We start from the raw sequence: 22,205 nt of genomic DNA, 5'->3' as shown, positions 1-22,205 counted from the left end.
AGAACTTGTAATCAGAATGACAAAAGTCTATGAAATGGGTTTCCAAATAATGCTTGCCAGAAAACGACAACAAAAATCTGTTGTTCGGGCTTCCCTGGTGGTGCAGTGGTTGAGAGTCCGCCTGCCAATGCAGGGGACACGGGTTCGTGCCCCGGTCCGGGAAGATCCCATATGCCGCGGAGCGGCTGGGCCCGTGAGCCATGGCTGCTGAGCCTGCGTGTCCGGAGCCTGTGCTCTGCAACGGGAGAGGCCACAACAGTGAGAGGCCTGCATATCGGGAAAAAAAAAAAAAAAAAAAAAAATCTGTTGTTCTACAACATCCTGGACACCTGTGGACACCAGCCTGTAGCTCGAACACAGTCAAGGATACGCGGTAATAGGAAGTACACTGAGCAAGGAGTCAAGAGGTCTGTTTTAGCCCAGCTCTGATTCCAGTCTGTACAACCTGCATAACATGAGATAGGCTTTTAGTCCTTGGTTTTTTTCCTTTCATAAAATATAGTAATTGAAATAAATATCTGAGGACTCAGTTTTAAAATAATGCCACTTTTCCTATTTTTCCCCTCTCTCTGCATCCTCCCAACAGAGAGATGTGCATTTTAAAAGAAATCTCTAATAAGTAAGCCATGAAAGAGATATTTACGAGTAGGATCAATCCTCGTAATTACTTGGGGGAGAAGGAAAGGTGATTTATGAAAATCAACCTTGCAGCAACTATTTATCCACACCCCATCTCCACTGCAATCAAAGCCAATAGGGGGCTCAATCAGAAATAAAGAAAAAGACATTGGGTTTCTAGAGACAGAGAAGGCTTCTTGTTTTATTATTTTAAGGTTTTTTAGTTATAAGCTCCTTGAGGGCAGCGATATTGCCAATTGCATTCCTTTGCATTCTCCACAGCACCTACAAGAAGTAGTAATTGTTCAATGAACATATGTTGATTAGCATTACTGTCCTTATTTGTTTACATGTCAATCTGTTCTCCCAGACTGTGAAAGCTTTGAGGACAGAGGCTGTGCCTAATTCCATTCGAATTCCCAGTGTCTAACACAGGCTGGTGCACTTCAGCTTGTACTGCTGCTCATGCAGTTATCCAACATAGCAATGCCCATGCTGTGATGCTTAGATGCTGGGGAAACAGGAGTGAACAGTACAGATATACATGGTCCCTGCTATCAGTGAGTTCACATTCTAGTGGAGGAAAGAGACCATGAAAAAGTAACAAATCAAGTATTTCCTGATTTTCACAAGTGCTCTGAAGAAACCCAACAGAATGTGGAGCTGAAGGATAATGGGGGAAACTCTGAAAGGAAGCTGAGGGAAAGTATCTCTAAAGAGGTGATACATGGTTAGAAGTGGGCATTGTGAGTGGACAGATGACACATTTTGGAAAAGCAGCCCAGGATGGGGGATGGGATGTTAGGGGTGAGCACTTCTCCCTAAGGCAGGATATGCCCCCAAGTGCCCTGGGACAAGTTCTCAGGCCTGTCCCAGAGCAATTAGGAGATTACCATGAAGCAATGTTATATCTCAAGGAGTATGAAAAAAAAAATTTTTTTTAAAGCCTGCTGGTCTCCCCAAGTCCCTAAAATGTTGCTGCTAAAATTACTCACTGGAGAGCACAAGAAACACCACAAGGACGCATGGAAAGAGAGCTTCAGCACCAGGGGACACGGATGGGGACAACAGTGTCAGACAGATAGCTGCATTCCGACTCTGGGAGGCAGGCTCTTCTGCTGCCTGAGGGTCCAACACTAGAAGTTAAGACACCTAACCTCAGTTCTGCCACCAACTTTTAAAAACGTTTCTATGGGCAAGCCACATTCTTCTTTCAAAGCCTCCCTTTCTAAAAAATGAAGAAGAGTGGAAGGGAATAAATACATCTTTGCCTCCTTTTCCGGTTTGCTTCTCTAGAATCCAAAAGTTGAAGTGATGTCACTGAAAATTTCAGTAGGGAGAGAGCTGCAAAGAGCCAGCATCAAACTCAGATACTGCATTTGCCAAAATAAACAATGATAACAGCATTGTGGGGTAGAATAAGTGTTTAAGGAGATGACAGGTTCAAATCCTGGTTCTGCATACTAGACACCTCTCAGCATCTCTTTCCTCATCTGAAAAGTAGGGTTAAAAATAGAACATTGTATAACTGATTCACTTTGTTATAAAGCAGAAACTAACACACCATTGTAAAGCAATTATACTCCAATAAAGATGTTAAAAAAAAGAACATTATCTCTTAAGAGTTGTTATGAGAAGTAAATAAGATAATCTGCACAAAACACTCAGTACAATGTAAGCATGCAATAGTTATTACTATTAACAACATGACTGCTTACTGTGTGTCAGACACTAAGGTCTTCATCAGGGCTCTCTCTAATCTATGCTGCACCTAACAAAGCAAAACTCCAGGGCTGGAGCCCGGGAATCTGTTTATATAATAAAATCCCAGAGGATTCTGAGAACCAGTTGGATTTGGCAATCACTTCCCTACCATTCAGTAGCATCTAACATACTTACCTAGTGTTTTGCTCATCTGTTTATCCAGAATTCTCAACAAGGCCTTACCTGGTACAATGCTACTCTAAGATCTCACTTAACTCCTAATGAACTCTAGTCACCCTTCCCCACTTACCACTTCACCCCAACATTTCCAAAGTACAACAAACTGCCAAACCAATTTCCTAAATCAGTGTTTCTAAAAATGGAGTTCAGGTAATAACGGTGGTATGGAAAAGGATGTAGACCATGTTTTTTTAAAAAATAATCACATATTTTCCTAAGAACCTTTTAGTTTAAAAGGTACCTTCTATTTTAACACAAGAGCATGGACCCTGGAACCATATTCAGATCCCAGCTCTGCCACTGGCTAGTTTGTGATCTTGGGCAAGTTATCTGACCTCTACAAAACAGACTGATAATAGTATCTACAGTGTTTACTTCATAGGGTTGTTATGAGAATTAAGTAAGTTATCATATAAAGAGCTTAGAATAAAACTTGGCACATAAGCTTTATAGAAGTATTAGCTATTATTGTTGTTATTCATGGCAAAAAGTACTGATTTTCCATTTACATAATGATTTAAATGTTCCCCTTAAAATTACTTTTAAAATGAGTTGATGATTTTAAGAATATATAAAGTCAATTAAAGTCAATATTGGTATAGGAGATACAAAGAATACAGTAAAAATTGAGAGGGTGATAGGTAAATTAAATAAAAAACAAAAAACTTGTAGCAGGGGGAAAAGCCAGGAGCTTGGAGAAAAAGATGTTATTAAAAGTAAGGTACCAAATGCACGTTACAGAAGCCTCATGGAAGTCATTTCTCTTTTCTGGGCCTTGGGTTTCTGATGTGTAAAGTGAAAACTCTGAGCCCTTCTGGGTCTAGGATTCTGAGGTCTGCATACAAACTACAGTTCCCTTGTTGTATTCAGAACAATTTCCTCACCAGGTAATGACAAAGAAGGCACAACTCTTGGAGACTAATCACTTGAGTGGGCAGAGGTTTCTTAAAAGTTTGCGTAACAGGGCTTCCCTGGTGGCGCAGTGGTTGGGGGTCCGCCTGCCGATGCAGGGGACGCAGGTTCGCGCCTCGGTGTGGGAGGATCCCACATGCCACGGAGTGGCTGGGCCCATGAGCCATGGCCTCTGAGCCTGTGCGTCCAGAGCCTGTGCTCCGCAGCGGGAGAGGCCACAGCAGTGAGAGGCCCGCGTACCGCCAAAAAAAAAAAAAAAGTTTCTGTAACAGAGTCTGGCCTATCATACGTATGCATCACAGAAAAAAAGAAAGAAAAAGAGAAAAAGAAAAGCGTTGTGAATAGAAAAGAGGTCTCGTGCAGAAAGCTCTCAAACTGAAAGAAGATATTGGCGAGGGAAGAGAGGAAGAATCATTTGTAAGCATCACCATGCTTTTTTTAAAGCCTGGAAAATATAACTTCGGATTGCTTCTGACTTAGTGCTAAGAAAATAAACAAAACTAAATAGCCAGTCAAAGGTAATACAGTTGTCCCTCAGTATCCTGAGGGAATTGGTTCCAGGACCCCCAAAGATACCAAAATTCGAAGATGCTCAAGTCCTTTACATTGGTGTAGTATTTACATATAACCTATGCACATCCTCCTGTATACTTTAAGTCATCTCTAGATTACTTATAATACCTAATACAATGTAAATGTTATGTAAATAGCTGCCTGAGAGCAGCAAATTCAAGTTTTGCTTTTTGGAACTTTCTAGTTTTTTTCCTGAATATTTTCAATCCATGGTTAGTTAAATCTGCAGATACATAACCTATGGATAAGGAGGGCCAACCGTATATTGGTGCACACTTTCACTTAAAACTGTGGGGACCCTAAAGGATAAGCAAAAAGAAAGAGGACGGGAAAACAGTTCTTAGTACCTGGACATAAGGTGATTCAAACTGGGAGGAGGATGATTCCCCATCTGCCTGGAAATATACCTGAAAACCATCTTTGCACTTATGCAGGTGCTGAACTCCATTACTTCTTCTCTGACTGTGGCATCTCTTCTTGATTGTATATTTTCTCTCAAATCATGACTGTGAGCCCATCATCAAACTACAACCCACTTCTCTAATCTAGGTTCCAGGTGCTCCTCTTGGTATACTTCTTTTCTCCAGCTTAAATGACCCATTTACAGTTCCCAGTAGCCACCCCATGCTTTCCACCTTTGGACTTTTTTTATGTTACTCCCACTGCCTGGAATGCTTGGCCAGTCCATTTCATTTGCATTTCTACAAGTCCAAATTCCACCATAGAGTGGAGAGGCAATATAATGAAGTGTAAGGTCACAAACTCTGGACCCAGAGTGCCTGAATTCTTATACTTGTTCCACTACTTACCAGCTGAGTACCCTAGGAATGCTACTTAAACTCTCTGTCCCTCAAGTGCCTCATCTGAAACTGGTGAGAATTAGAGTACACAACCTGAAGGGGTTCTGATCAAAATGAATGGGTTAATATACAAAAAGGGCTTGGAGCAGTGCCTGGCACATAGTGAAAGTGTCAGCTATTATGACAGTAACGACAGGAAGATGACGATGATGAGGACGACTACTATACATTGCCAAGGCTCAGATCAAATGCTTCCTCCTCCACAAAGCATTCCCTGAACCTTTTATCTGGAAGAAATCATTATCTCCTTTGAATACTTATAGCACTTTTAACTGTCACCTCTCTTAGAGCACTTCTGTCACTCTTTATATTATTTATACCTATACTGTATCCCTTACTGGACTTTAAGTTTCCTGAGAGCAAAATCCACCTCTGACATGTCTCTTTATCACCCACAGCTCCTACTATGATGCCCTGATCATGTATCTACTCAAACATTTGTGAATGGGTGGATCTGTGGTCATGAGCAGGGCACTTCTGCCAGCTCGCCGAGCCTCCCCACTCTTACCACAACATCTTCCAAGATCTTAGTAGGGCAGGGCCGAGAATGAAATTCAAAGTGTTCATCCTCCAATTTCTTCTTTGACTCTCGCTCCTGGATCCTCTTCTCAGTTTCCAAATCAAAGCCAATAGGCTGAGTGGATGGCTTCACAGGCGGTTTCTTAGGCAAGATGGGCCCACCTTCAAGAATTCTGTGATCAAGTTCCTGTGCTTTGAATTTGTATCTGTAAGGTGAGAGTTTAAGTGACAACCACAAAAAATATTTTTTTAATAAAATGAAAACTACATAAACAACAAAGTAAGCCAAAACCAGAAAAATAATACTCATTAAGATTACCCATCATGCACAACAAAATTTCAATTCTCTTCATAGCCACTGTCTCTACCTCTAGAGCAAAGAATAAATGAGACAGTCTAATATTCCCACCACTTTAAAGATTGCGGTTTCTCTGCAAGAGGAAACTCTGCCTTCTAAAAAGAAGTAAAAGAAGGGGACTTCCCTGGTGGTCCAGTGGTTAATGCAGGGGGTCCCAATGCAGGGAGTCCAGGTTCGATCCCTGATCAGGGAACTAGATCCCGCATGCCACAACTAAAAGAGCCCTCATGCTGCAACTAAGACGTGGCGCAGCCAAATAAATAAATAATTTTTTTAGAAAAAGACAGTACAAGAAGGAAGAAAGAAGAATACAGGAGACAAACTCTAGCACTAATCACATTAAGTTCCAGTTCCCTTGGGTAGCCATAAAAAGGTGAGATTTACCTAAATTAACCTCAGAGGACACTCCTTATTGGAATCATAAGTAAGTTCTCCCACTGCAACCTCCACAATAGTGTTTTACCAGTTTACACTTCAGGACAGCTCCATATTCCCACTTTCAATCCTTTCATCACAGTGGCAAGGCAGAGCCTGTAGCTCAAATGCCATAATTCCCAAGGCAAGAAAAATAGTTAACTGTCCCCCTTACAGAACTGAAAAGAAAGTAGGCACGTTCTTGGAACTCCTCCTCAAACACTGGCAGTGAAACTTACTGCTGCAGTTTCTCGAGCTCCTCAGCCTCCTGTTCTGCTGCACTTTTGTAGGTCACAGGTCTTGCACGCTGTTTGGTTTGCAGCACAGGGGTCTGTGGGTCTCTGCATATCTTGGCCACAGATTTGGAGGGTAACAGAGCTGTAAACCAAGATCACAGACATTCACTTAGCTGTCCAAGACCCCATTTACCTGTAGGTGCTGACTCAGCTAGGCAGCCCAGAGATGCCAAACCACAGAGTGGCTGGCCCTCTACACTCAGCTCAGCTCATGTCAGTCAATCTGATAAACATTCAGTCCTTTCTCCCCTATCACTCTTTACTGAAGGGTATGATGAAGGCAGCCCTTGGGTAAACTCTGCTATCGTCTTCTGAATCTGAAATCCATTTATGTCTGATGGATTCCTTTTCACTGCACAGGCCTGTACTGACTTTCTATTGACAGTGCTAACTATTTTGCTTGTTATTGACAAATAAGATTTTCACTTATTCCAGCTTTAAAATAAGGCCTTTCTAAAGACCAGGTAATAACTCCCAATATTATGAATTCCCTAAAAGTGTCTACATCAAAACAGCAAGACCACCTCTCACAGAAAGTCAAATGGAAAAAGTAAGAAAAAACTATGTCAAAGCATCAATATTAAGATCATCATCACCACTCATAGAAAATAATGATTTATCTGGCCAGGAGCAACCTTGTCAATTTTCATAATTACACAGAATGAATCCTCTAATTTAGACCTTATTACCTAACAGTGGGAGATGGAAACCAAATCTACTTATTTTAGAAATAAGCCAGCCTTCAAGTATACATATAACTATTTTTGAGCTATAACAGTACAAAGTTTTAAATAAAAATTGCAGAAAATAATTTTTCTATTTGCCAGGACCAAGATTCTAAGAGCAATGTATATAAGACTCTAACAGTCATGTATTATTTGGAAAGTCATGGTTAATATTTACATTTCCATTAGAATAAAGAAAGACATTTCATTATTTTCATAATATAAAATCTGACAAATGGTTACTAGAACATAATAACAATATTAGGAAATGCTGTCCTTAAAGGAATTCATCCGGCTACCTAACATAGCACTAAACAGTGCCTATGCAAAGGCAGAAAAAATTTAGAAACCTTCAAAGTCAAAACAAACAGATTCTGCTTTAGCCAGAATACTACCCTACACTCTTGACAACTATTGTATACCACACCTCCACTCCTGAAACTTCTTTACCTTCTTTTCGTAGGAATTATTTTCATAAAGATAGATGCTATTAGATTAGATTACTCTTATCTGTTCACCACCAAATCTACAAACTCAACAGCACAAAAATATACAATGGAGAAAAGACAGCCTCTTCATGATACTGGCACAAAAACAGAAATATAGATCAAACTCAGCAGCACCTGCACCCACTGCTCTCTTCCACCCTCCTTTCAAAGAACAATCACTCCACTTGTGTTAAGTATCCCTCTCCTACCTGCCTGCACAGGGACTTAATCATCGGTTATCTCTTTTCTCTCCTCTATCTTCATCTTCTTTCCCTGCTAAGGACTTCTCAGCATAAAGACCTGCTCTCCCTATCTCGCACCTCCCTTGATTCTTACATCTCCCTCCACATGCACAGCACTTACCATAATTTGTAACGATCTATTTGTTTATCTGTCTCACTGAATTAGAAACTTGATATTGAGTAGCACCAAGTCCGTTTTGCTCACTTCTATACTCCCTACAACACAAAGAGTGTCTGCTTTGTAGTGGTAAAACATTTATTGAATTGCTGAACAAAAAGCACACAACCTTAAGTGAATGGAATGCTTTCATTTTCTGTAGGTGAGTAAATGCACACTGACACATGGTAAAGATAGACTTGATGTGTAATGACATCTCAGGTTAACTTAATTCCCCTTGGCCAATTATTGATCAGGAGGATCGAGGTGGTTGATGGGTATAAGTGGACAGATAGCTGGGTGGTTTGAGAAATGCTCAACTATGTATACATTTGTTGTCTGCATACAGGCACATGCCATGCTTTAGTTCAAAAGTGAGGATTTCAACTAAAGGCAAATTTGCACCTAAGATGTAAGGAAAGGGAATTCTAGGGGAGGCTCCAGCCAGGTATGATACTGGAAAGAAACTTACTAATATCATCCTTCTTGCTCCTCAAGTGATATCTGTTAGGGGTTCGTTTATGGAAGGCTTCGACCTGCTGTGCAAGGGGCACATACGTAGAAGCCGTCTCACCAAATGTTCTTTTCTTTCCCTGGGACAGGTTGAAAGGCATAACAATGGTGCATCCCTTAGTCACTCGGGCCTGAAAAGAAAGAAGTTGTTCCCCAAATGAAGTGTTATGGAAGAGCTCAGATCTACCACAAGCCACAGACTCAGTACAGAGGATCAAAAGAAAAAGGGTCGGGGCTTCCCTGGTGGTGCAGTCGTTGAGAGTCCGCCTGCCGATGCAGGGGACACGGGTTCATGCCCCGGTCTGGGAAGATCCCACATGCCGTGGAGCGGCTAGGTCCGTGAGCCATGGCCACTGAGCCTTGCGCGTCCAGAGCCTGTGCTCCACAACGGGAGAGGCCACAACAGTGAGAGGCCCGTGTACCGCAAAAAAAACAAAAAAAGAAAGAAAGAAAAAGGGCCTGTGTAAAGCCAAGATTATTATTCTTCTTAAGTTGTCAGTCCTTGAGCAAGGGTTATAAACAGTCTATTCCCATCTTTTAAAAAGGGGAAGAGGGGAATTCCCTGACAGCCCAGTGGTTAGGACTCTGTGCTTCCACTGCAGGAGGCGCAGGTTCAATACCTGGTTGGGGAACTAAGATCCCACAAGCCACACAGCGTGGCCAAAAAAATTTTAAAATAACAATAAAATGAAAAGGGGGAGAAAGCATCTAGAACTTAACAAATTATCTGTTCTGTAAGAGTACATAAGGTGATTTTTCCCAAGAATGTTAATGTTTTGAAGCAATCAAGAGCAAGTTTTCTTAGAAGCGAAAAAAGCTGCAAAGGTATCCCATCCCCAGTCCCATTTAAAAATGTTTAATTGGGCTTCTGGACCTGAATCAGGTCAGGCAGCTGCCTGAATCAAATTCTCTCCACACATCCTACCAAAAACTGACTGATGAAGAAGCCTACTCTTTGGGTCATTAATTTTGATAAAATTGGTCTCTGATTGGAAACAAAACTCTTCAAGGACTTACGTCCCAAAGGAAGAAGCACAACCCCAGGATTTAAGACTGCAAAGGACTGACTTCAGCAAGTCATGATGGTGACTGCAAATGCAAGGAGAAATTCTTAATGCTAGGATTTTTATTTAGGATTGTTACTGTTTTTGTTAGCGCTCTGGTAACAAAACTGGATTTGAGTGGTCTGCCCATTTCCCCACAAACCCTGTTATATTTTGCACACAATTTTGCAGACACAAGATTTTTTCAAAAATTTTGTTATAGCACAAGCTGTAACAAGCCTGTACCTACAATTTGCCACACATAATTCTATGTGTTTTGTGTACATTCTCAATTCAGTTTTCACAGCAACTTGATAAGATGCTTCCCAGAGACATAGAGTGATTTATCCAAGATTACACAGCTAACAGGGGCAAAGTGAGGATTCAGACCTATCTTAACTCAAAAACATATGCTCCTCTCAATTATATTATTGTAACTAAGTGACCACAAATATTACACCAGAATCCTCACTGAATTATTAACAGGAATATTAATTTAGTCTATCAACTTACAGGAGACGGAGGATGCTTTCGCAGTTCAGATGTAAAGTTCACTTCCTTATACTCCTCCTGGTTCTTAGGATGTTGTTTGATTCGCTCATCTGTGAGGAAGTGGAAGTCAACTGATTTGGTTACCTGGCTCACTGATTTCTTCACAGGGAGCCCTGAGTGAGGAGCAGAGTAAAACACACAGATAACACTAAGAATAGAGAACATAAAGTAAGTCCCCTTTTATCCAGTCCTTTTGGTATTTCTGTTACCATGGATCTAACTTTGTTTACTCTCTACATATAAGCCAACACTTGAAACAGTCCTCAGGGACACCAATATATGTGCCTTATTCATTTAGTACTATTGGGTTTGAGGCCTTTCGGTCAGAGGCAAACTGTTATAAGGTAGCACAGGGGAGAAGAATCCCACCTCCCAGTTGTGGTCATAGCTCTGGAGACAGAGAAACTAGAATACTTTTGATAGGAAAAGCTATGAATTGACTTTAAAAGCACACTTAACTAAGCATCTCTAAGAGGGATACCCTATAAACTCCAGAGATGCTTTTCAACCCAGTAAGCAGAGCTTCACAGCTTTGACTCCACCAATGATAATTATGCTAAAGCAAAGCAGAACTCTGATCCCTTCAGCTCTCTCAGGTATACTTTCCTCCATAACTACAACTGGATTCACTCAGCTGTCTTTTCCTCTGACTAGGACAAAATGGGAAGACAACAAAAAGCTGGTCTGCCCAATTGCTCTATCTTCTGTCTCAATCCTAGTTCCTTCTTATTCTAATACAAAGAAAAAGAATTAGGAGAAAAAAGGAGGGAGGAATTAACTCCACTTAGAGAAATGAGGTAAGGACTCAGGGAAAAAGGCCTCAAAAGATGGGTGTGACTTCTTCAGTTAGAGATGGAGAGGAACAGCATGCTCTAAGAAAGGACCAACATATGTAAAATGTTCTAGGGAATGATCACTGGGATATGAATGGTACCCATGTCCAGGTTTCTAAATAAACACATCTTTTAATGCTGACTACTGACCAAGAAAGACTTTTGTGCTTTAGAGACTTCAAAAACCCTACCAAGATTATGAGAAGCACCCCCTCATAAATCAGGCTCAATCAGAACCAAGCTGACCTGCTCCTGCAAGAGCAAATTTTTTGAATTCTTCATTCTTTTTCCGCATCTCTACCACCTCTTGCTGCATTTTCATTCTCTTCTCCAACTCTTGCTCCTCAGTACTTTTTAGAATCTTCTGCCTAAAAGGCAAATCAGTAAAGGAGATGAGAGAGGAGAGGAGAGGAGAAAGTGACTCAGTGGTTAAAAAAATCTAAAGGCATTATATAGATTAGATTTTTAACCTGTGATAAAATAACCATCAAAACCAAAAAGTATTACCTAATAAATTGATATTAACTTAGATAACACTATGAAAAAAAGATACAAAATTTATCCCAAAATATTGAAAAAGTTTCTGAAAAAACAGCTAAAATAGACTATAGAAGATATTATAAAATATCCACAAATTTGACTATATAATGATTAACTTTTATGCCACAAGAAAAACTAAAATAAAATACCAGTAGTAATATTTTCAACAAACATGGCAAGAGGTTAATATACATAAAATATATACTGTGATAGAGAGAACAGACTTAGGAGTAAAGCCATCCAGAATGCAAATCCCAACCCTGTTGTTGCATTTTCTGCCTATGTGATCTTGAGAAAACTATTTAACCTCTGTGAGCCTCAGTTTTCTCCAATGTAAAATGGGTAATATGAATACTTGTTCTCACAGAATACTTGTGACTATTAAATCAGATAATGTTTCTGAAATACTGGACACATAGCAAAAGTTCAATTTAAAGTAGCCATTCTTAAAAAACAATAACAATAAAATAAAGTAGCCATTCTTAGTAATGAGAACATCACTAAGACCACTTATAGATAAATAGAAAAGGAAAACAGATGATTCACCCAAGAGGAACTTTGGAAAAGATGCTTACAATAACAGTTATACAATCTTGTCAGCAAACACATAAAAATTAAAATAATCTGATGCCATCAACATATCAGTTAAATTTGAAACAATTTTTAAAGTAAAAAAAATTCAATGCAGATGAGACTACAAGGAAATAAAAATATTCATTCAAAGTTGATGGCACTGTAAATTCACACATTCATTTTGGAAATAAAATTAGCAATAAATATCAATAGCCAGAAAACTGACCATAATCTTAGATCAAGGAACTTCTCTTTCCTTATCCTGAGGAGACTAGTCAAAGAAAAGGATCTGCCTGTAAAGATGTTCATTGATTCCTTATAATAGTGAAAAATCGGAAACAGCATTTTCAACAGGAAATAGTTAAATATAATCTGATAGAATGTTAACAATCTATCAAAAAAAGAGTAAATGTGAAGATTTTGTAGCAGTACAGAAAATAAAATAGTCTCATAGCGAGTGAATAAAGCAGAGCCCAAAGATTGCTTACACACTGATTGTAAAAATATGTATTTTACTTGAGTAAAGTCCAGAAGGGAGCTTGGCAAAATAAAAACTGTTCAATTTAGGTAGTAAGAACCTTCACTAACTTTTTCCTTCTATATTTCTTTTACGTTTGTTTTAATAGTTAATTTTTTTCAATCTGTAACACTCAAGCACCCACAAGGACATAAAACAATTTACCTTACCATGGTTACGGCTTTCAGAGTTTCCCAAGCTCCATGTGCATCAAACAGACTGTAGATGTACCCATTTGTAATTTTTTTGTGTGTGTGGGGTACGCGGGCCTCTCACTGTTGTGGCCTCTCCCGTTGCAGAGCACAGGCTCTGGACGCGCAGGCTCAGCAGCCATGGCTCATGAGCCCAGCCGCTCCGCGGCATGTGGGATCTTCCCGGACCGGGGCACGAACCCGTGTCCCCTGCATCAGCAGGCAGACTCTCAACCACTGCGCCACCAGGGAAGCCCCCCCATTTGTAATTTTACTCTACTGACTCTAAAGCTGAAATTCAGGATAGAATCATACCTTACAGGTGGGATACAAGGCACAGTATGTCTGCCCTTGGCTTTCTCTGGGGAAGACTTATTCTTTTCAGAAGTATCTTGATGAGCACTGCCTTCTTCCTCTTCCTCTGGCTTCTTTTTATTGTGAGAACTTGAGTTGAAAAGAACAAAAAATATCCTCTCAATTCCCTACAGCATATCCTGCTCTACCCTCCTCCCCAGATCTACCACACATGGCGTAAATTTTCTCATTCTTTAGGACAAAAACCATGTTTCAACAGCAAGATTCTTCCAATAGTATCATCAGATCATATATACCAATGGCTACAATGGGTAAACTTTGAGAATGCCAATAGAAGTCAGGGTAAGAGCTGTCTGGTGATGGTTCAGGAGGGTAGGAAGAGATTCCAACTGCTCATCATCAAATGAACAAATGCCAGACAGCTAGTTGTCTTCTCAATATTTATTCTACTTTCTTTCTCATTAACAGAACCCCAATTTTGCTCGGGGCAGCAATGTATGAAGGCAAAAGTATTGTACTTGCTACAACGGTCTCTACTGCAACTAGAGGGGATCTAATTTACAGTTCAGTCAACTGAGGCAAAACATAAGCGTTTCTGGAAAATACTTCACTTTCCTGATATGGGTGCTGCCCCTCTTTCTTTGCCAGACGCTTCTTCTTCTCTCAAACATGGATATGATACCTAGAGATATAGTAGCTATCTTCAGATAATGAGGCAACAAGCACTAAGAAGAAGCTAAGAAACACAGAGCAGCCATCTCGAGCAACAAGTATGAAAAAAAACCCTAAGACTCAAAGAGATGTCATTGAACCAAAGCAAACTGCTTTCAGACTTCTGTGAAGCAAATAAATCACTATTCTTTAAACCTCTCTAGTTAAATAGAGAGGTCTTATTACCTTCAGCAAAATACATTCCTAACTGATAAAAATAAGAACAAGCACCACGTATTCTGCTTGCTATTACCATAGGAGCAAACGGAGTAAAAATCTATGTCAACAGACAGAAGCTGTGGCTACTTACACTCTCATTTTTTTGGAGGGTGGAATTTCATTGACGATTACAGGAGTAGCACATCTCTTAGCTTTCATTTGTACATGGTGTTTTTCTTTCTGTTCCAAATTCTTCTGAGCAGAGAGTCTAAGAGATCTTCTATGGTAGAAGAATTGACAAAACTTATTTGTAATGAATACATCTACTATATATGCAAATACTCCTCAGAAGTGTGAAAATATGTCAAACTACAAAGGGCTATAAAAAGTGGTATTATTTCTGCTCTAAAAAAAAAAGTGGCATTATTTCTGCTCTAAAAATCTAATACCTTCTCGTCTTACTGATCGTTTTTGAAAATTCACCATAAAATGTTGGTACTTAAGTGCATTGGTGTTTGTAAATTAGACCTCAATAGAGCTGATTTAATTTTGTAAAAAAGCACTGGCAATCACCTAGTACAACTACCTCCTTTTGGAAGTATGAGTAAAAGTAAAAAAAGATGAGGTGACTTGACCCTGTTACACAGCTAATTGCTGTCAGACTTAAAATTAGAAATCAGATCTCCTGGAAATTTACTACCAAGTGTTTATTTTCTCCACTTTCTTTTAGCCATGGCCCCCTATTTTTGTTAAAATATATAACACATAATAAAAAGTACACAAAACAAAAATTAAGTTAAGTGATTACAAAGTGAAGACTCATGAAATCACCACATAGACTAAGAAACAAAACACTGGCAGCAGATGCTATCTTGACTTTTACAGTAATGATTACTTTTTCTTTATCATTTTACCATACAAACATGCATTCCATAAACATGGTCTGTTAGTTTGGAAAGGAAACAAAAAACATTATGTAATAATCAGACTACTGCAAGCATTTTTTCTGTCTTGGTTTATTTTACTCAACATTATGTTTGTGAGATTCAACCACACTGACTCACGTAGTTCGAATTCACTGACTTTCAGTGCTGTGTAACATTCATTGTAGGAACATACCATTATTTACCCAGCTTACTGTTGATTCTCACATAATGTCTCTTGATGTACACATTGCTGTTGGGTATGTTAAGTTGTAAGATTGCTAGGTCACCGATAGACACTGGTTTATCAACTAAAGTTATTTTCCAAGGTGCTTGTACCAATTTATGCTTACACTGACTAATTTACAAAGTCTACACTGCTCTACATTCTCCAAAACAGTTAGTATTGTCGGATGACTTAATTTTAATCATATAAATTGGTATAGAGTAGAAACTCATTGTGGTTTTAATTTGCTTGTCCCAGTGAGACTGAGCACCTTTTCACATGTTAACTGGCCATTTGGCCATCCTCTTTCATAAAGTGCCAGTTAAGTCTCCTGGTTGTTTTCTACTGCATTGTCAATCCTTTTCTAATTGATTAGTAGGAATTCTTTATATTCTGTGAACATGAGGCCCTTTGTAGGTTTTTAGTGTTACAAATATCTCCTCCCAATCTGAGGCTTGGCTTTTCACTCTCCTTATGGTATCATCTGATTAGACAAATATGCTCAAATACAACAACCTCCTTCCCTAAAAGCATGTCAGTGTTTTTCTGTGTGGATTCTATTTAAGAAATCTTTCCCTATTCCAAGGTCATGAAGATATTCTCCTATATTTCCTTACATGAGCTTCAGCTTTCACATTTAGATCTACAATCCACCTTGTACTGTCTGTTTTCTATGGAGTGAGGTAGGGGCTAATTCTCATTTTGTTTTATGTGGCTATCCATTGTCCAATCATTGTTTATTGAAGGGGGAAAAATAAAAACACCCTCTCCCCAAAGGTCTGCAGTACCACATTTGTCATATATTGTGTCCATATATGAGAGAGTAAGCTTTTATTTGATTCCATTGGTCTCATTTATCCTTGGGTAATACCACAAAGTCTTTATAATATTGCTATCTACTAGACACTTCAAAAGTATTTTGACTATTCTTGGACCTTTGCATTTCTGTATAAATTTTAGCATCAATTTATCAATGTCCAAACTGAAAACCTTTGGGATTTTTGTAGAGATTGCGTTGAATCTATACATCAGATAAGGAGATTTGACATATTTACATTACTGAGTCTCTCAAACCATGAACATGGTTATGTCCTGCCATTTATTTAGATCTTGTTTAATTTCTCTCAAGTCTTAAGATGTATTAGTATATATTCAAATTTTTATTAGATTGCATAGAGTACCTAATTTTTAAATCTTTATCATAAAGAATTTAAAACTTAGTAAAAAGTGAAGAGAATAATATAATGAACCACCAGGTACTACTCATCATTCAGCTTTAAAAATTTCAACTTATAGCCAATCACACTGTCAATTTTCCCTCCATCCACGTCCGCCTAGTTTTTGAAGCAAATCCCAAATTTCAGATCTTTCACCTGCAAATATTTTCATATCAATCTCTAAAAGTACTCATAAAAACAATTACATGGAGTAATACAGAGTGCATTTATCATGCAAATCTTCTTGCATATTATTACAAAATGTACACAATATATAAAAATATGACTACTTGAAGGCACTGAAAAGTGACCAAAAGCAGGCAGAAAAAAGAGAAACCTTTATCCATGAAAAGCAACTACAAAGGTTAAGAGTTATGAGTTAGTAGCTTTTTTGCCTGAGGGCACACCCCAAATGCGGCAGCTCCAGCAGCAGAAAACTCTAATCTCATTGGCCGTAGATAACGGAAGATAGAATTCAGGCCAGTACAGCAGCTGGAAATAGGAGGAAAGTCCCGGTAGTGAAAGAGCTACAGAAAAGGTATCACCCAAAGTCTGAGCCAAAACTCTGCACAAATTCCTATGTATTACTATATATGCTAACTATGCATGTTTAGAGGAGACTGGGGGGCCCAGTGAAAAAGCAGAAACTGGTGAGGTGTCCATCCTTAAAGACATAAATGCACTAGGTAAGACACTGGTGAGTTCACTGGTTTTTATTTGATTCAGTGCATTCCCCAATGTGTATATAGTAGAATGGCACACAGCTAAAGTCTTACTAGCTTTAGGTATCAGAAGACAAACATTAGGGCTGGCAAAACAACTGGAAATTTAGAGGCAAAATGAGAAGCAAGAGAACCAGAGAGGATGAACACTTAAGCCTCAGTATAAACTCTACTCGGTCTTGGCTGACCACTAACATTTTCAGGCACAGGGGAGACTCCAGGGAGCCAGACTAAAAAAACAACTGTATATGCAGATATATGAATGGCCAGTAATCAAATGAAAATGTGATCAACATCATCAGTCATCAGAAAAATACAAATTAAAAACACAATGAGGGACTTCCCTGGTGGTTCAGTGGTTAAGAATCTGCCTGCCAATGCAGGGGACACGGGTTCCAACCTTGGTCCGGGAAGATCCCACATGCCACGGAGCAACTAAGCCCATGTGCCACAACTACTGAGCCTGTGCTCTAGAGCCTACGAGCCACAACTACTGAGCCCACGCGCCTAGAGCCCATGCTCCACAACAAGAGAAGCCACCGCAATGAGAAGCCCGCACACCACAACGGAGAGTAGCCCCTGCTCACTGCAACTACAGAAAGCCTGAGCACAGCAACGAAGACCCAAAAAATAAATAAATTTATTAAAAAAAATACAATGAAATATCATTAAAGAGACTGACAATACCAAGTGCTGGCCAGGATATGGAGCAACTGATACTCTCATATACTGCTAATGGGAATGTAAAATGGTACAGTCACTTTGGAAAAATTCTGTTTCTTATAAACATACACTTAGCAGTACGGTCCAGCAATTTCACTCCTAGGTATTCACCCAAGAGAAACATGTCCTCACAAAAATCTATAGGCAAACTACTCATAGCAGCTTTATTTATAATAACCCCAAACTGGAAACAACTCATATGTCCTCAACTGGTTAATGGATAAACTGTGGTATATCCATCCAACAGAATTTATTATCAGCAATAAAAAGGAACAAAATATTAATATATGCAATGACATGAATGAATCTCAAAAGCACATGCTAAGTGAAAGAACTCAGATATAAAAGAGTACATACTATACAATTCCATTTATAAAAACATCTAGAACAGGCAAAGTTAATCTATGGTGACAGAAATCAGAACAGTGGCTGCCTCTGGGTGGGAGGTGGGAAAGTGAGAAGGCAGAAAGAACAGTAAAAGTTGAATTTAAAGGGAGAGGAATAAGGGAATGTTCTGAGGTGATGGAATTTGTTCTATATTGGTATCATGGTTGCATTATAGACTTGTCAAAACTAATCAGACTGTGCCCTCAAGAGCTGTACATTTTACTATATGTAAATTATACCCCAATAAAATTAGTTAATTTTTTTTAAATGGACAGAGTTTCATTAAAAATTAGAAGGAAAGAAGGCAACGTACATGAAGACATGGCCATTTTGGACCACTACTTAAATTCAATATACAATGATATTATAAAGTCAAGAGAAGAATTGCTGAATGTCTTTAGGGAGAAGTTGCTAAGGGATGAGACTATAAAAATTAAAACATATATGTGGGGCTTCCCTGGTGGCGCAGTGGTTAAGAATCTGCCTGCCAATGCAGAAGACACGGGTTCAAGCCCTGGTCCGGGAAGATCCCACATGCTGCGGAGCAACTAAGCCCGTGCACCACAACTACTAAGCCTGCACTCTAGAGCCTTCGAGCCACAGTTACTGAAGCCCACATGCCTAGAGCCCGTGCTCCGCAAAAAGAGAAGCCACCGCAATGAGAAGCCCATGCACTGCAACAAAGAGTAGCCCCGCTCGCCACAACTAGAGAAAGCCCACGCACAGCAACAAAGACCCAACACAGCCAAATATAAATAAATAAATAAATTTATTTTAAAAATATATGTGGTAAAGCAACACCTGCATGGAAAAATTATTATTATAGACTAAGGCCTTATTGACTTTTATTCTGAGTCAAAGGAGTTTTAGCCATCTTTTAGCTTATCCATCAAAATCATGTGAGAAGAAAATAGTAGGAAATTTGTATGATTATCTGTACCTTCCTATTCCATCTGCTCTTCTTTTCTAGATTAGGCATCCCTAGACTAAGATAAATCTGAGATCTAAGATAAATGGCACTAATGTTTTACCTCTTTATGCATTTTCATAATGCAGTCTCATTTACAAACTACTACCACATGTTATCCTATTTGGCCATTTCTTGCAATAAGCCTGAGAGAGACGGTTATTCTCAGTAAACTAAGGTTTTGAGTAGTAGAGATACCTGCCTTTAAAACAAATGAAACAAAAACAATTCAGATCTTCTGATTCTGTGAACAGCTGGCTTTCTGTCATACCATCATTTCCAAAAAGCATTCAAAAATTCATTCAGAATGTGGGGCAATTTTAGTAATATACATATTCAAAATGCAGAAGCCAAGACACTAGCACTATCTTGGAATCTGAAGGAATCTATAGGATACTGGGTCCCTTTTCCATAGGGACTTAACAATCTAAACATGGAACAGAAACCACAGGATCAACCTGTAGCAATCTCTTAAATTTCCTGTGATAGCTGGTTGAATCTCACAGAATTTTTCAATTAAAAGGGGCTTCTTCACCAGAAAAGATTAAAATAAGCATGTATGATACCATCTTCAAAAGGTGATCCCCTTACACCAGCATGAGGGTTTGTAAAGGGTAATTTCATTACTTCTGAGCAATTGTATTATAAATACTCTGCCATTCCTCAATATTGTTGACATCAAAGTATAAAGCATTAAATAGTTCTGGAATTTATTTATTTATTTTTAAATATTTATTTATTTGGCTGCACCGGGTCTTGGTTGCGGCACTTGGGATCTTCACTGCAGCATACGGTTCTTTTAGTTGTGGTATATGGAATCTTTAGTTGTGGCATACGAACTCTTAGTTGCAGCATGTGGGATCTAGTTCCCTGGCCAGGAAACCAACCCGGGACCCCTGCATAGAGAGCGTGGAATCTTAGCCACTGGACCACCAAGGAAGTCCCCAGTCCTGGAATTTAAACTCTATGGGTGAGTGGTAATTATTAGATGGTGAAAGTTTGTTTTTTTTGGCCATGTTGTGCGGCTTGTGGAATCTAAATTCCCCGACCAGGGATTGAACCCAGGCCATAGCAGTGAAAGTGCTGAGTCCTAACCACTGGACCACCAGGAACTCCCAAGTGAAAGTTTTTAAAAATCTAATTCAAATAATCTTTTGATTAGTGCCATCTGAAGGCAACTAATATTAAGACTAACAGCTTTGTTTTGGTTAAAAAGAGGATACTGATACAACATTCAAAGACATTGGATTTTCAGAGGTTCCTAGTGCCAAGAGTACAGCTTACCCCACCCATCCATCCACCCCTTCACTCAAGACTTTATTCAGCTTTGCTCCTGCAAGACACTGTTAGGTACTAGGGATACATGACACTTGCCCTTATGAAGTTTATTTACAACCTATACACAGGAAAAAAAAAAAAACCTGCCACATATCCATACAAATAAATGTAAACGGCAACCCATGTTGACAGCGCAAATAGCAAGGACTCTGGAACCAAAGTGATCAGTCTGAATCCTGTCTCTGAAATAAATCTGTCTTGGGCAAGCAACTTAGTACATCTGAGCCCTTATCTATAAATTAAGCATGTTACCTACAACTCATAAATGTTATGAAGATTAAATAAGGTAACATGAAGAGTCTAATGTAGTATGGAACACATAGTAGGTGCTCCAGTAACTCTTCGTTGAACGTTATTAATATAAGCACCACTTCCGAACACCAAAACAGTCTTACCTCTGAGGCTGAGCTAGAATATTTCTTGATGTGGTTCCTTTGACTTTCAGAGAAGAACAAGCATTTGTTGGAATGGACTCTTCCACCAGGTTTTCTTTTTCTGCCTCTTTGTTATAAGTGTTGTCAACTGCAAGAGAGCAAAAACTAGTCAGTACTCAAATCCCAAGAAAATGAGTTGGAGATGAGAGATACATGTGTATATATATGACTTAATACAGAATTCTAGATTGCAAATTGTGTGTGTATGTGTGTGTGTATCCCTCCTAAGCAGTGAAATCTTATGCAGAAGAGCAATTTATAAAAGCTGCTTTGGTTGAAGCAGAAATGAAGTATCCAGGGCCCTGCCTATTTGCCAGCCTAAGGCATCACCTCAGAAAAAAGTATCCCAAACACATTCTTATGACATTTTTTTTAACATCTTCTCATGACATTTTAAAAAGATAAAATTCTGAAAGCTTCCACAGAGAAAAAGAAATCACCTAAGGAAGGAAAATAGGATAAGCTGAATTCCTCATCAGTAACATAGGACGATAAAAGATAACAGAATAATGCCTTCAGAAAAGTCAAGAAAAAAATCTTTTAATCTGCAATTCTATATTAAAAGTAGCAAGGAAAAAGCAACAAGTTACATACAAGGAAATTCCCATAAGGCTATCAGCTGACTTTTCAGCAGAAACTGCAGGCCAGAAGGAAGTGGCACAATATATTTAAAGTGATGAAAGGGAAAAACCTACAACCAAGAATACTTTACCCAGCAAGGCTCTCGTTCAGATTTGATGGACACATCAAAAGTTTTACAGACAAGCAAAAGCTAAAAGAATTCAGCACTGCCAAAAGCAGCTTTATAAGAAATGTTAAAGGGACTTCACTAAGTGAAAAAGAAAAGACCACAACTAGAAACATGAACATTACAAAAGGAAATCTCTCATTGGTAAAGGCAAATATACAGTAAAAGTAGTAAATCAACCACATACAAAGCTAATAGGAAGGTTAAAAGACAAAAGTAGTAAAATCATCTGTATCTACAATAAGCAGTTAAGGGATACATGAAACAATTAGATGTAAAATATTATGTCAAAACAGTAATCATACAGGGAGGAGAGTACAAATGCAGGGTTGTTAAAATGCATTTGAAATTATGAGATCAGCAACTTAAAATAATCAGAGATATACAGATTGATAAATATAAACCTCACAGTAATCACAAACCAAAAATCTATAATAGATACACACACACACAAAAAGAGAAGGAAT

At 38.9% G+C, this 22,205-nt stretch overlaps 1 protein-coding gene across 2 annotated transcripts in view; it reads right to left on the bottom strand.

Annotated features, from left to right (window-relative positions):
* TPX2 (TPX2 microtubule nucleation factor) overlaps positions 1-22,205 on the bottom strand; it is a 58,125-nt gene that overhangs the window by 12,384 nt on the left and 23,536 nt on the right. For both annotated transcript variants that reach the window (XM_082856740.1, XM_082856741.1), the window contains exons 5-12: positions 20,952-21,078; positions 14,205-14,333; positions 13,184-13,312; positions 11,294-11,415; positions 10,176-10,327; positions 8,579-8,750; positions 6,438-6,576; positions 5,416-5,632 (exon numbers count right to left, since the gene is read on the bottom strand). In XM_082856740.1, coding sequence (XP_082712866.1) covers positions 5,416-5,632; positions 6,438-6,576; positions 8,579-8,750; positions 10,176-10,327; positions 11,294-11,415; positions 13,184-13,312; positions 14,205-14,333; positions 20,952-21,078 — 1,187 coding nt within the window. The remainder of the gene's footprint in view (positions 1-5,415; positions 5,633-6,437; positions 6,577-8,578; positions 8,751-10,175; positions 10,328-11,293; positions 11,416-13,183; positions 13,313-14,204; positions 14,334-20,951; positions 21,079-22,205) is intronic.

Source organism: Leucopleurus acutus (genome assembly GCF_964270905.1).
Source record: "Leucopleurus acutus genome assembly, chromosome: 16".
Classification (NCBI taxonomy): Eukaryota; Metazoa; Chordata; class Mammalia; order Artiodactyla; family Delphinidae; genus Leucopleurus; species Leucopleurus acutus.
This window is presented reverse-complemented; position numbering and strand designations above follow the sequence as displayed.